Source organism: Leguminivora glycinivorella, chromosome 26, assembly GCF_023078275.1.
Source record: "Leguminivora glycinivorella isolate SPB_JAAS2020 chromosome 26, LegGlyc_1.1, whole genome shotgun sequence".
NCBI classification, from domain to species: domain Eukaryota; kingdom Metazoa; phylum Arthropoda; class Insecta; order Lepidoptera; family Tortricidae; genus Leguminivora; species Leguminivora glycinivorella.
Window position 1 is genome coordinate 10119395 of NC_062996.1, and position 14039 is coordinate 10133433.

At 37.5% G+C, this 14039-nt stretch overlaps 1 protein-coding gene across 3 annotated transcripts in view; it reads left to right on the forward strand.

Annotated features, from left to right (window-relative positions):
- The window catches only part of LOC125239622 (gastrula zinc finger protein XlCGF52.1-like), a 32852-nt gene that overhangs the window by 505 nt on the left and 18308 nt on the right, over positions 1-14039 (forward strand). The window contains exon 2 of one of the 3 annotated variants that reach the window (XM_048147237.1): positions 4601-6855. The exons of the other annotated variants lie outside the window; for them this stretch is intronic. Within the exon in view, the coding sequence (XP_048003194.1) occupies positions 4601-6357 (1757 nt within the window). The 3' untranslated portion in view covers positions 6358-6855. Of the gene's footprint in view, positions 1-4600; positions 6856-14039 lie in introns of those variants that run through there. 3 annotated transcript variants of the gene reach the window in all.

Below are 14039 nucleotides of genomic sequence, written 5' to 3' on the forward strand. Positions count from 1 at the left end.
TGCATACATACATACATACAATCACGCCTGTATCCCATGAAGGGGTAGGCAGAGCACATGAAACAACTCAAGTTTCAGTGCCACTCTTGGCAAATAAGGGGGGAAAGAAAACGAAACTGTGACATTGCAGTGACAGGTTGCCAGCCTCTCGCCTACACCACAATTTAACCCATATCCCACAGTCGCCTTCTACAACACCCGTGGGAAGAAAGGGGGTGGTGAAATTCTTAACCTGTCACCACACGGGCAAGTTGTAAGTGCTTAACAAAATAAAAACATTGACAATCCTTTTATCTATAAATAGCCTTACATAAGGTTATTAATTACCCCTAATAATAGTCTCAAAAACCTTGAATAATCATGTAAGAAATGTAAAGTATTAAAATATGGTTTGTTTTATTATTATTGTCCATTTATTTTAATACAAGTGACATTTATATAAAACATTAATGTTATATACACATAAATTCAAGCCTATATTCCCTAAATGGGGTATGCAGAGCACATGAAACTACTCAAGATTCAGTGCCGTGGCAATATTTAATGACATTATAATCTAAGTTATCGATGAACTAAATATTGGAAGGAAGTCACTAGTGTAACTTTGTTTGTACCAGAAAAATATCTAGGTATAGTGATCAGTAACAGGTGCATTACACAAGAATATCAATTACATAAAAATCAGTAAAACCACAGAATATATAATAGCACAAGTACAGAAGGCTCACTCCTTTGATGTTCACAAAATGCCGCCATTCTGAATTCTTACCTACATTAACAAACGGACCGCACGCGAGCAGCTGACATTGAATTCTATTGCGCCGCGCGAAGGTCGTCACCAGTGAATGGACATTTACTTGTAGCGCTGCGATAGAATCACGGAGTGAGCCGCCCCTGGTAAGACTCAGGAAAATACTGATATATTTGTTAATTCAGTCATGTAAGGTTATCAGACACAAAATCACTAGCCTTTCAGAAGTATTGAAAGAATTGTATTTTGTAAGTGACATTCTTGTGGAACGCCTCAACAATGTTTATTTTCATGGCAGTTTTAAGTAAAAGATTTTTTTTTTTTTTTTTTTTTGTGGGATAGGAGGCAAACGAGCAGACAGGTCGCCTGATGGTAAGCGATCACCGCCGCCCATGGACACCCGAATTTAATAAATGTCTCAAGCAGATGATCAATAATTGATTAATTGAAGTACTTATAAGTCTAATAAACGTAAAATTTATTATTATTACTATTATTCAATTATTCAATTCAATTTATTTAATAAAATATAAAAATGTAACATTACAGGAGACCTAAATTATAGGCGAGCAGCTATTCAGCTGATGAGCCTATGTCACACAGTGTCTCATGATTTATAGTTAGCAAAGTCATGTCACTATCTTATTATTTAAAAGCCACTTGTCTAGTCTGTTTTTAAACACATTCACTGAGGGAGCAGTAACAACACTATCCGGTAAACTGTTCCAAGCCGCTACACAACATGATTGGATAGGGAATGATATGCAGCTTTAGTAGTAGTAGGAGTGCGAATCAGTTTTAGGCTGTGACCTCGGGTCTCGCGGCTGGTACTTCTCATAGCGACTACTTTGTGAATGTCGGGGAGGTTGTAACAGTGGGTAACAATCTTGAAACATTCGATAAGGTCTCCTCTCGCTCTCCTGTTTAAATAATTTAAAATAAAGTTTTAAATTATAATTTTAACTGAAGTTCAGTTTAGATTCCGTTTAATCAAGAAAGCTACTATGGGAATAAACCTAATGACTGATCACTAATATTGAGTTACAGGTTGTGCAAAACAACTAACATGAAAATTTTTATAAATAAACATTTTTAACCCCCGACGCAAAAAGAAAGGGTGTTATAAGTTTGACGTGTCTGTCTGTGTGTATGTCTGTCTGTCTGTCTGTCTGTCTGTCTGTCTGTTTGTCTGTCTGTCTGTGTGTGTGTCTGTCTGTGGCATCGTAGCTCTCGAACGGATGAACCGATTTTGATTAAGTTCTTTTTGTCTGAAAGCTGAGTTAGTCGGGAGTGTTCTTAGCCATGTTTCATGAAAATCGGTCCACTAGGTCGCGGTCGGGGGTTTTTTCAAAATTTTAATTTTGTGGTTAGGTTATTTTATTATAGAATGTTCTTGACACACATTGACTGAGACACAGTAAGCTAAAATGTAACAACCACAAAATTAAAATTTTGACCCCCTGACTCGGTAATTTTTGGAGTCTTAAAATATAGTTACGCTAAAATTTAAGAAGTGATGTCACTCAATCTTAAGGCCGGCTCACATTGCAGCGGCCGGCAGCGGTTGGTATTGGCCGCCTCCTATTGCCGTCGGCGGTTGTCGAGATAATTTTAAAGTTTAATCTACATAATCAAAACGACAAACAGGTCGATAAACAAACTGCTAGTTTCGTCACACCTCGGACACTGGCGATCAAATATATTGAAAGAGGCGCATTCCTAGCACACAGTCTTAGCTCGTGTAGGTGAACGCGTACTATGCTTGTATGAGTGAAATATGACAGGTCGACTGTTCGTGTTTTTGACAGGCGGTAACTGTGAGGTAACCGAGAGGGAATGGGCGGCACTTTCAGCGGGGAGCGGGAGTGGCCATACTGTACGATAGTACTCTTTATTATACTGTGGTTTCGTCGCCAGGACACGCGGCGCCGCCTGTTTGAGTTAGTGAAGTGAAACTGGTCTTTTTAAAATGTAGATGAAGTTTAAAATTATTTCACACTAAAAGTGCTCGCCGCATCGCTGCCGGCCGCTGCCATTCCGGTGTGAATTGACCCTTACATACTATTGTATGTTATCTACTAAGATAACATACCTAGGTCAGGCAGGCAAGTATGGTCGCGCGATAAATGATGAAACATCTGGCCGTCCCTATCACTCTTACAAATAGTGATTTATCTCGTTTATCGTCACATTTATCGCGCGAAGATACTTAACTGGCAGGATTCAGATTCAGATTCAGATCATTTATTCATAAAAGTAAAATATTTATACGTCAATTTATAATACATAGTCATATACATGCAGATCATTGTTACTTAATTTGGTACATTATTCATAATAATCATAATTGTAGCTTCAATTTGATTTACTTAGCAAACAGTACTTAAGTTAAGTTATTATATTTACTTAGTGTTGATACATTTTACATTTTGTTGGTACATCTTTCAATTAATTGGGTACTAAATTACATATTTGATGTGTTAGGGCCAATGGGTTTGTCACTTGCAGAAACTCGGGTACATTGTAACACATGTACCCGATAGGATCACATGTAATGTCGGCCAAGCCGAAGCAGAGGTCAACAAACATATGATCTCAGGCTTTTTTATTAACTGGATAAGGCGTGTATACTATTTTTCTGTTCGACCGAGCTGGGAAACGGTAACTTCGGCAAGAGCAGCGGCTCGAAATATTACGCTATGCGATGCGTTTCTGATACACAAAGGTTAAAAAATTCCAAGAATAGCGCAAATAAAACTAGTGAATTTCCAATATGACTTGGAACTCCAGTTGCCGTTTCAAAAAAAAAAAAAAACTAAATAATTTATTCAGCAAATAGGCCACAGGGGCACTTTTACACGTCACATGTACATGGGTAGGTATTTAAAAAATATTTAAAATTGAGTTTAAATTACAATAAAATTGATACTATTATATACTAATTCTAAGTTCTTACTAAAGTTAACTCTATACAATTAATTAGAGATGTAGAAGGTCTCTAAATGTCGAATTACAACCAAGAACTACACTAAATTTTAATATAAAAAGTACAAATACAACAAAAAAGTCTAAAATTACTTTAGAGGTGCAAATGACTCTAAATGTCACAACTAAAGATAAAATGTATGTCTACTTAATCTAATTCTCCTTAGAGATGTATATGGTCTCCATGAGTCAAAATCATATATTTAAAATATTCACTAAAAGGAAGGAAACAAACGACAACCGAAGAAGTTTAATACTCTTACGGTAGATGTCGCTACGGGTCCGATTGACATAAGTAATGAAAAATTATGCAGTCTTGTTTGAAATCTTGGTGGCTAATGAAACAACAGAAAAAATCGATTCAACTACAAGTACCGGTGACTTTGGACCGGAAACGCCACCGAAACGCCGCAGAAATGTAGTCTGGCTCTGTCGCGCCAGTACGCAAGAGCGATAGAGATAGATAGCTACGAAAGAGATATTATCGTGAGCGTTTGTGCATTCTAACAGATCTGGACCACCACACTATCTCCTCCGAGGCACACTTCGGACACTGGCGATCAAATATGAAAGGGGCGCGTTCCTAGCACACAGTCTAAGCTCGTGTAGGTGAACGCGTACCATGCTTGTATGAGTGAAATATGACAGGTCGACTGTTCGCGTTTTTAACAGGCGGTAACTGTGAGGTAACAGAGAGGGGGTGGGCGGCACTTTCAGCGGGGAGTGGCCATACTGTATGATAGTGTTCTTTATTATACTGTTTCAGTGGTATGGGCCATAAAGACGACAAAATTACAACTAACACGAAGGAAACTTTTCTAAATTTATTACACTTAGTATCTGAAATCAGTGTTTCTATTTCAGATCCTGGAGAACTCCTGGTCAAAAGGGAGAATACCGAGTTGCCCGCATTTGTACCCAGGAAGAGAGGGCGCCCGCCAGGAAGTAATACTCAAAACATAATCCTAGAAGACATAATTGCGCCTGGGAAGGGCTCAAGAAAGAAACAAACCATTTTCATCTGTGACACAGATAAGAAAGCTTTCCCAAACAAAAAACAACTTAAGGCACATATGCGATGTCACTCCGATAAAAAGCCTTTCTGCTGCCCAGTTTGCCATAAAGCGTTTGTCCATCAAACATACTTGAAGCGACATATGCCGGTACACACAGGGCAGAAATCCTTCACCTGCGATGTATGTCAGAAAAGTTTCACTTTCTCCAGTTCCTTGCATAAACATAAGCGGACGCATACTGACGACAAGCCTTACTTCTGTCAACGATGTAATATAAATTTTAGAGAAAAGTCACAATTAACTATTCACCAGTTACAACACAAAGGCGAAGCAGCCAAGAAGCATACTTGCAAAATCTGCAACAAAAAATTCCTATTCAAATATATGTTACTCAGACATGAGTCCTTGCACACATCAGATAAACCTTTCAAATGTGAGTTGTGCGACAAGCGGTTCAAGCAAAAGTATAAGCTTGACATACATCTTCGAATTCACACCGGTGAAATAAAGTTGAAAACGTTTATTTGTGATTATTGTAACAAATCATTCACAAATAAAAGCAACATGATCCAACATATACTGTATCACATGGGCATGACGAAATGTCATTATTGCGATATTTGCCATAAATTCTTTAGTTACGCGTACTTTTCTCGTCACCGTCGCACACACACTGGAGAAAAGCCTTACAGTTGTGATATTTGCCAAAAGAGGTTCGTATGTCCAAGTTCTTTGAAGAAGCATAAGAGAAATCACTCCGATGACAAACCGCACGCTTGTGAAGTATGCAAAAAACGGTTTAAACAGCGATCTACATTAGTTCTCCATGCATTAACACATCTAGGAGAAGAGGTAAAGCGGTATGATTGCAATGAGTGTCCAAAGAAGTTTCTACATAAATACCAACTGGTGAAGCACCAACGCGTTCACACAGGATTTAAGCCTTTTCCGTGTGACTTATGTAGCGAACGATTTTCTCAGAAATACCTGCTGAAAGAGCATTTAGGCGCACACGCAGGACATAAGTATACGTGTGAAGTTTGCAACGAAAGTTTCGAAAAAAGGAGAACCTATCTCGATCATCGACATAATCACACGGAAGTCACAACCACATATTCCTTCGCATGTGATCAATGTGATAAGACTTTTAATTGCAAAACGAAGTTGTCAAGGCATAAAGTGACTCATTCCGGGCTTAGACCGTTCGCGTGTAACTTATGTGATAAAAGCTACACCCAAATAGGGCATCTATTGGAGCATAAACGAACGCACACCGATGACAAACCTTATAGCTGCGAGAGTTGCTCGAGACGATTTACAACTAAACGCTACTTGGTTAAACACGTAATGAGAATACATTCTAGCGAAAAATATGATATGGATGGTAAAAAGTTCAATTGCACACAATGTGACAAACAATTTTTACGAGCGAATACTTTGAAATTGCACGAAATTGCGCACTCGCGCGCAGATTCGGTTCACAAATGTAATGTGTGTGATAAAGAATATAGGAATAAATTTAATTTGGAAAGGCATGTGCAGACGCATAGTGTGACTGTTAAAATTGAAACATCTGTCCTTGAAGAATCCGATGAAGCCAATTAGGAAAGATGTATATATAAGTAGATACTTAAAATAACCTAACCACAAAATTACAATTTTGAAAAACCCTCGACCGCGACACAGTGGACCGATTTTCATGAAACATGGCTAAGAACACTCCCGACAGTTTTCAAACAAAAACAAACTAAATCAGTTCATCCGTTCGGGAGCTACGATGCCACAGATAGACACACACACAAACAGACACAACAAGCTTTAAAACCATAATAATTCCTTTTAAAATACCTATCTGTACAATTTTAATACGAGTGTATTTTTGTATACTACGTCGGTGACAAACAAGTATACGGTCCACCTGATGGAAAGTAACCTATGGACGCCTGCAACTCAAAGTGTGTCACATGCGCGTTGCCAACCCATTAAAAACTTGTACACTCCCTTTAGCTCTGTATAGAGGAAAGTAAATAAAAAGTGCGCTGCTTCTACCTCCAATTCTGCGATAAATGCGTTCCATTCGGGACTAAAATGCCCCCTTTTTATTTATTTTTTCTACTCCCGAACTGTTATTCGTCATTTACAGGGTCGTGCATAAATCTTTAAAACCCTACATAAAGGTCTATACCCCAAAGCCAGCGTCCGCCGGTTTTCCGCGCATGCGCGCAGTATCGAAAAAACTGAAAACGCATTGTTTGGCTCTGTAACCATGGCAACGCCTTATAACGACACTGCGCGAGTGCGCGGAAAGGCTGGGCAGCCGAGCTGACAGTGCAAACCTTTGCGTCAAAATACAGGAAGCAGTGTGAATTTCACGAAAGTTATTCAAGAAAACTATTAAAAACTAAGTGCATGGTCGTAGAAAAAGTATTGTATGCAACGGTGTTTAACTGAGTCAAAAAATACTCGTGGCGTCTCAATAACAATTTTCGGCTTCGCCTCAAATTGTTACCCACGCCACTCGTCTTTTTTGACCTCCTTTAAACGCCTGTTGCATAAAATACTATTGTTTAACACTATGTTTGTTTGACAATTACGAAAATGGTACAGCATCGTATCTTGAAATTGGTACCGTTATATGTATGTTGTCTAGTGGACGGTTTGAAAAGGTCTTATATGATTTATGTCGAATATATTTATGAACTATGATTTTTATGTAGATCCTTCTATGATGAAGCCATTGGAATTTCTGTGAATATGATGTTTCGTAAGTGACATTTTTTATAGCAGTTACCTTAAATAGAATGTTCGTTTTTGGATAAAAAAGTAGTACAAATTGGAAATGATCAATAATTTCGCATTGATGGAGTATGTACGCTAAGATTATATTTAATCAATAATCAATAATCAATAATCATTTATTCATTTGCAAGAATGTAGTACACAAAACAAGTTCTTACAGTATACATTATGTCCCATAGTACATTCTGCTTATCAAAGCATGCAAAGAAGGTGTGCTTAATCTAACTTAATAAATATACAAATATACAAGGTCCTAACAAGTAAAAGATTGTTACACTATTTATTACACACATGTCTAGATATTATCATGATTTCAGAATTTTAAATATTGCAAAATTAAGAATTATTATTTACTACACAAGTCAGTTATTAATGTCTGGATATACTAATGTCAAATTTAGATTAGGATTGAAACATGATACAATATTAAATTAAATATTAAATAATTACATTGCGTTACAATTAAAATATTCCTTAAGGCTGTAGAAGCAATTTTGCTGAAGCCATTCTGTGACTTTCTTCTTAAAGACATGGAAACAGTGTTCTTTAAATTCAAACGGTAGATTATTATAAATTCTAATGCACATATAATATACATTTTTTTGGCTACATACTAGGCGATAAAAGGGTGCTGCGAGTTTATAAGTATACCTATAAGAACGATTTGAGACCTGAGATTGTAATTTAAATAATTGCAAGTTTTGTTTTACAAAAATACAGATTTCCCTTATATATATGCAAGCTAGGGGCAAAATGTTTAATGTTTTGAAGTGTTGCCTGCAGCTTTCCCTATGTCCACCACTACAAATAGCGCGAACACATTTCTTTTGAGCTTTAAAAGCATCTTCAATTTCGGTTGAGTTACCCCAGATTATTAATCCATAGGTAAGGCTCGAATAGACATAACCGTAATATGCGGTGATAGCTGCTTTCTGCGAAACAATTTGTTTTAAGCGTCTTAATGCATAAACGAACCGGTGTAGTTTGTCACAAACGTATTTTACGTGAGATTTATATGTTAACACGTTTTCTAGCCTTAATCCGAGAAACGTTGTAGTGTCGACTTCTTCTATATTTTCTTGCATAAATTCAATGTCAACTGGAGACGGATTAGACTTGTGTGTTTTAAATTGGACAATTTTAGTCTTAGCTAAATTTAACTTAAGATTATTTTTAGATAGCCACTGATGGAGTTTCGCCAATGTAGTATTAATATTATCCTTAAGTGATTCACCTGGGTTGGCTTTAATTATTACCGACGTATCGTCAGCAAACAATATGTATTTGTCAGGTGAGACACTAGGCAGGTCGTTAACGTAAAGCAAAAAGAGAAGCGGACCAAGAACGCTTCCTTGAGGGACACCATTAACATTTTGTTGGTAAGAAGAGCCGTAAGTTTTTAATGTTAATTTTTTCCACTACCGGTCATACTTGGGATTTCTACACACTGACTTCTATTACTGAGATAGCTTAATATCCAATCATGAGCCTTACCCCTTATTCCGTAACGCTCCAATTTACTAAGAAGTATTTTGTGATTAACTAGGTCGAATGCCTTAGTCATATCAAGAAATAATGTCGCTGTTGATATTTTTCTATCTATACATTCGGTGACATATTTTATTAGGTGAAAACAAGCTAAAGATGTTGAGCTTCTTTTCCGAAACCCATATTGCTCCGGTATTATAATATTATATCTAGTGACAAAATTATCAATTCTGCTATAAATAATCTTTTCAAATACCTTACTCAAGATTGGAATCAACGTAATTGGTCGGTAATTATTTGTGTCTGTAGGATCCCCTTTCTTAAGTATGGGTTTGACAATCGACAATTTAAGTTCTTCGGGGAAGACACCTTCTGAAAACGACAGATTGATCAAATAACTTAAGGGTTCGCTGATGGTTGCTGCACATTCCTTAAGCATTTTTGTGTTTATGCCATCATAGCCTACCGCATTACTGTTGTTTAGCTTCATTATAGTATTATAGACCTCTGTAGTATCTGTAGGAAATAAGAAGATGCTATGTGGATTATTAATTATACCAGAATATGCATTAAAGTCTACATTTGCTTCGTTGTTTCCTAAGCTTATGAAATAATTATTGAACGCATCACATATCTCATCAGACTTATTAATAATTTTATTCTCAACTACTATTTCTTTAATGTTTAAAGGTGGAGTTTTATCGGTAATATTATCGTTTATTATGTTCCAGGTGGCTTTGCATGTATTTTTATTGGTTTGTATATATCGGTTGTTATTTATTTGTCGGGCTTTGTATATACATTTTCTTAATAAACTTGAATATGTCTTGTAATTGTGTTTGTTTATGACTTTATTAGTCTTAGTATTAATATATTTCAAATATAACTGTCTTTTTGTTACTGTTGACGTTTTTAAACCTTTGGTTAACCACTTCGATTTCCTACCCTTTGTGCTCATTTTTATTCGCACTTTAGGAAAGCATAGGTGGTAGAATAAAGTTAGTGTCTTGTGAAATACACGAAATGCGTTGTTTAGCGATTCCTCTTCATATACTTCGTAGAATGATAACGCAGATAAGCATTCTTTAAATTTGTAGATGTTTTTAATATTATAGTCAGTTTTATATTCGTACCAATGATCAAAGGTCTGTTCAATTTTGCTTTTGAATGTTACTAATTGAGCGGTTTCATGGTCTGAAAGTCCCAGAGTAAGTAATTGGGATTTCACTTGTTTTATGTTGCTAGCTATCTGGTCTATGCATGCGCGTCGTCTAGTTGGGGAATTTATATGTACATTTATATTATGGTTTTTTAGTATGTTCATTAGCATCTCACAGGGTCTATTTTGTTTTAAGAAGTCTACATTCCAGTCGCCACAGAGCACAATCTTGCGTTTTTTATATTTTTTACATAAATACAGTAATAGCACATCTAATTTCAGGTAGAACAAGTCTAAATTACTGTTAGGTATTCTATAAATACAAACAACAACTAAGTTTAACTCAGGTAAAAATGTTCCGCAGCACTCAAAACTATATTTACATGATATTTCATTTAAGTAGCTTATGTTATCGTATTTTACATTGCGTTTTATTAATATACAGGTGCCCCCCCGTCTTTCCGAGTCTCGCGAAAAACTTGTAGCCATTTTGTATCCTTGTAATTTAAAATTGTTTTCGTGACCTCTTTGGATGAATGTTTCGCTAAGGCAGACAATATCAATTTCGTTGTTGTTTTCAGCTAATTCGCCAAGAGCTATCTCCAACTGGTCGAGTTTTGTCTGTGCCCCTGCAATATTTTGATGAAGTATATTTATAGAGTCAACGAAATGTATTAGATTCATTGGCGACGGATGTATGTTCAGTTTGTGTAGTCTGTTCAGAGTTTACACTCGGGTTTACGTCTGGAATTGTAATGTTCTGTATATCGATTGATGCCCGCTCAGGTAATGTATATGGCTTCCCATTTACGAAGACTTTGTTGTTCCTAACTACAGGATTTAGACCTTTTGAACGAGCATCACTTAAAGTGTCTCTTAATGTTTGTCTATTTTTAAGTTCTTCTTGGTCCATAAATTTTGTAACTGCAAGTCCTGTATTTTTAAAATAGTGGGTATTGTTAAGGATGTAGTTTTTCATTCTTCTGTTTATTAATTCAATTTCAATCGGTCTTCGGTTGCCACGTCTGCCTATTCTTTCTGCACTATTGATGAAACCGTTGATGTCTATACCAAGTATATTGTTAAATACATTACTAATCCTTTCTATTAACATGCATTCGTCTTCTCTTCCATATTCGCTTAGTCCATACAACACTATAGAGTTCTTGATCACGTTGGTATTTATGGTGGAAGAACATTGTATTTGATTTTCAAGTTTTTTATTGACAAGTTCTAAGTCCTGCTGTAATTTCATGTTTTGTGTTTGGAGCCTCTCTATGGTTTCGTTTATGTTGCTAATTTTTTCCTTAAAGATAGACTGTTCTTGTGCAAGTTTAGCTGTACTGTGGTCTACTTCCATTTTAAGATGTGTCATTTTTGTGTTAAATTCATGGATTACTGCTTTCGTGATATTTTCTGTAATTGAATTAGTAAGGCTCACTTTTATGGCTTTAAATTCATTTTTTATAAGGTCACTAAATTTATCATATGTGATTGTGTCTGTAGGTGCGTTGGATTCCCCGTGCCTATTTGTGTCTGGTTGGTATTGCATAACTAGTGATATTTCTCCTGTACTGTTCTCATGTGTGTCCGAGACGGTTGTTATATGAGACTCATCAACAATGGACATATCTGTGATTTCTGTATTGTGTATTTGTGTCATTTGCTGATGCAGGTGCAAATATGCCGGGGAAGCTGGAGTGTCATCATCAATCCGGCGTCGTCTCGTTATATTATCACATCGCGAGCATTTCCAATTAGCTCGCAAGGTGCCCTGATGCTCTCTGTAGTAAGCTGACGTCATATTTAGACAGCGATAGTGGTAGGGATCTTTGCATTCTTTACAAGCAAGTAGTTCACCCCTCTCAATATTCAATGTGCATCCCAAGCAATTCATTGTATATATTTTTATTTGATTATTTTAGTGTGAACCAAAATCAGTTTCTGAACGTAACCTTGCTTAAGGCGATCTTTGTAAACGCTCTCGTTACGTCAGTGTCACATACGACTGTCAATGACAAGTTGTGTTTTAATCAGCTGTTGTTGAGGTAGATCGTGATTGTTTTTGAAATAAAGGATCGTTAATTAAGATTTTGAATGTGTACGTAATTGAGTCTTGGGTTTCCGTGTAATGTTTTTGGATTATAACATAGAACTCACAGTTTTCTGATGGTGCAAAATGTTGATGTGCGGTGGTGAGGTTATGATCTTCACAAGACTTGCTTTTTTGGACACGAAGGATAAGTTTCACGTAAGTTTTTGATTAAAATTTTCGCAGCGATCATTTGTACGTATTAGCGGTTTGACAGCTGTCAACCGTCCTTCACAACATATAGTATTTAACATATAGTATTTAGTCTACACTTTAGTATTTAACATATAGTTTTTATTTAACATATAGTATTTAGTCTACACGTATAAGGGATCATCCACATATTACGTCACACCAAATTTCAAGTTTTTGGACCCCCCCCCCTCCTATGTCACGCTTTTTTGTATCCCTTTAACGGGGATTGTCACATTTAGTATGCCTTATCTTATCTTATCTTATCTTAAATCTGCGGGGGCCCTTACGGATACACTTCGACCCATCGGGATCTTTTGTGCAATTACCCCCTACGATCCTAAGATCCTTCAGCTATTCAGGAGCTTCTCGACCATCTCCACGTATCGGATGATGAGGCTCATGGGTAGCTCTCTGAAGTCCTTCGGTGCCAGGTAGCCTGCTCCAAAGTTCTTCATTCTTTGTCTGGCGAGGGCGTGACATTCACACATTAAATGTCTGACGGTCTCTTCCTCTTCGCCACACATGCGACAATCAGTGTTGTCGGCGTGTCCCATCTTGGCCAAAATTCCTTTGACCCCGTAATGGCCTGTGAACACCCCCGTTATAATTTGGAGTTGTCTTTTGCCTAGCTTCCCTAGCTTTTTGCTCCATCCAGAGTCTACCCTCTGCATAAAGAGCTTTGAATGCTTCAGACCAACCAGGGCATCCCACTCTTTTTGGTGACTAGCCTTTGTTTGGTCTTTCATAGCCATTCTGATGGTTCCTTGTGAAAGGCCCACATAAGGTTCCGGACCTATGAAGTTGTCTTCAGATCCGGCCTTGGCAAGTTCATCAGCGTTTTCATTGCCAATGAAGCCTTCGTGCCCCGGTATCCATACCAGTTGCACCTTGTTTTGCCTTCCAAGCTTGTTAAGAGCTTGGATGCCGTTTAATACCAGTCTAGAGGTAACTCTGGGCGATGTGAAGGCTTTGAGTGCCGCTTGACTGTCGCTGAGTATATAGATAGTCTTACCTTGGATTTGTCTAACTATATTCTCATGTACACAGGCAATTATTGCATATGTCTCGGCTTGGAAGACCGTGGCATAATTGCCCATGCTGATACTACCACTGTAGTCATTTGCATAAATGCCTGCGCCCGTACCAGATGCCATCTTGGACCCGTCTGTATACCAGATGATGGTGTTGTCATCAGGGGTGGGTGTCTCCAGCCCCTCCTTCCATTCGGCTCTAGTATGGACTTTGGTTTTGAAGTTTTTGTGGAAGATGAATTTCGGTTGCATTTTGTCGCAGCCCATACTCATCAGCCTTCCCATAGAATTGTTGTATTCCATGCTTGTGTGTTTAGTCTTCGGCATGCTATCGCTCCAGAGGCCTGTTAAAGCCAGCCGGTGTAGCGATTTCAGTGCCTCAGACTGTATCACTAGATGTAGCGGCGGGAGATCCAATAGTACCTCCAATGCTGCTGTTGGCGTCGTTCTGAACGCACCCGTTATAGCCATGCATGCTGTCCTTTGTACCTTCATGAGGACATCCTTGCATGTGCTCAGTAAT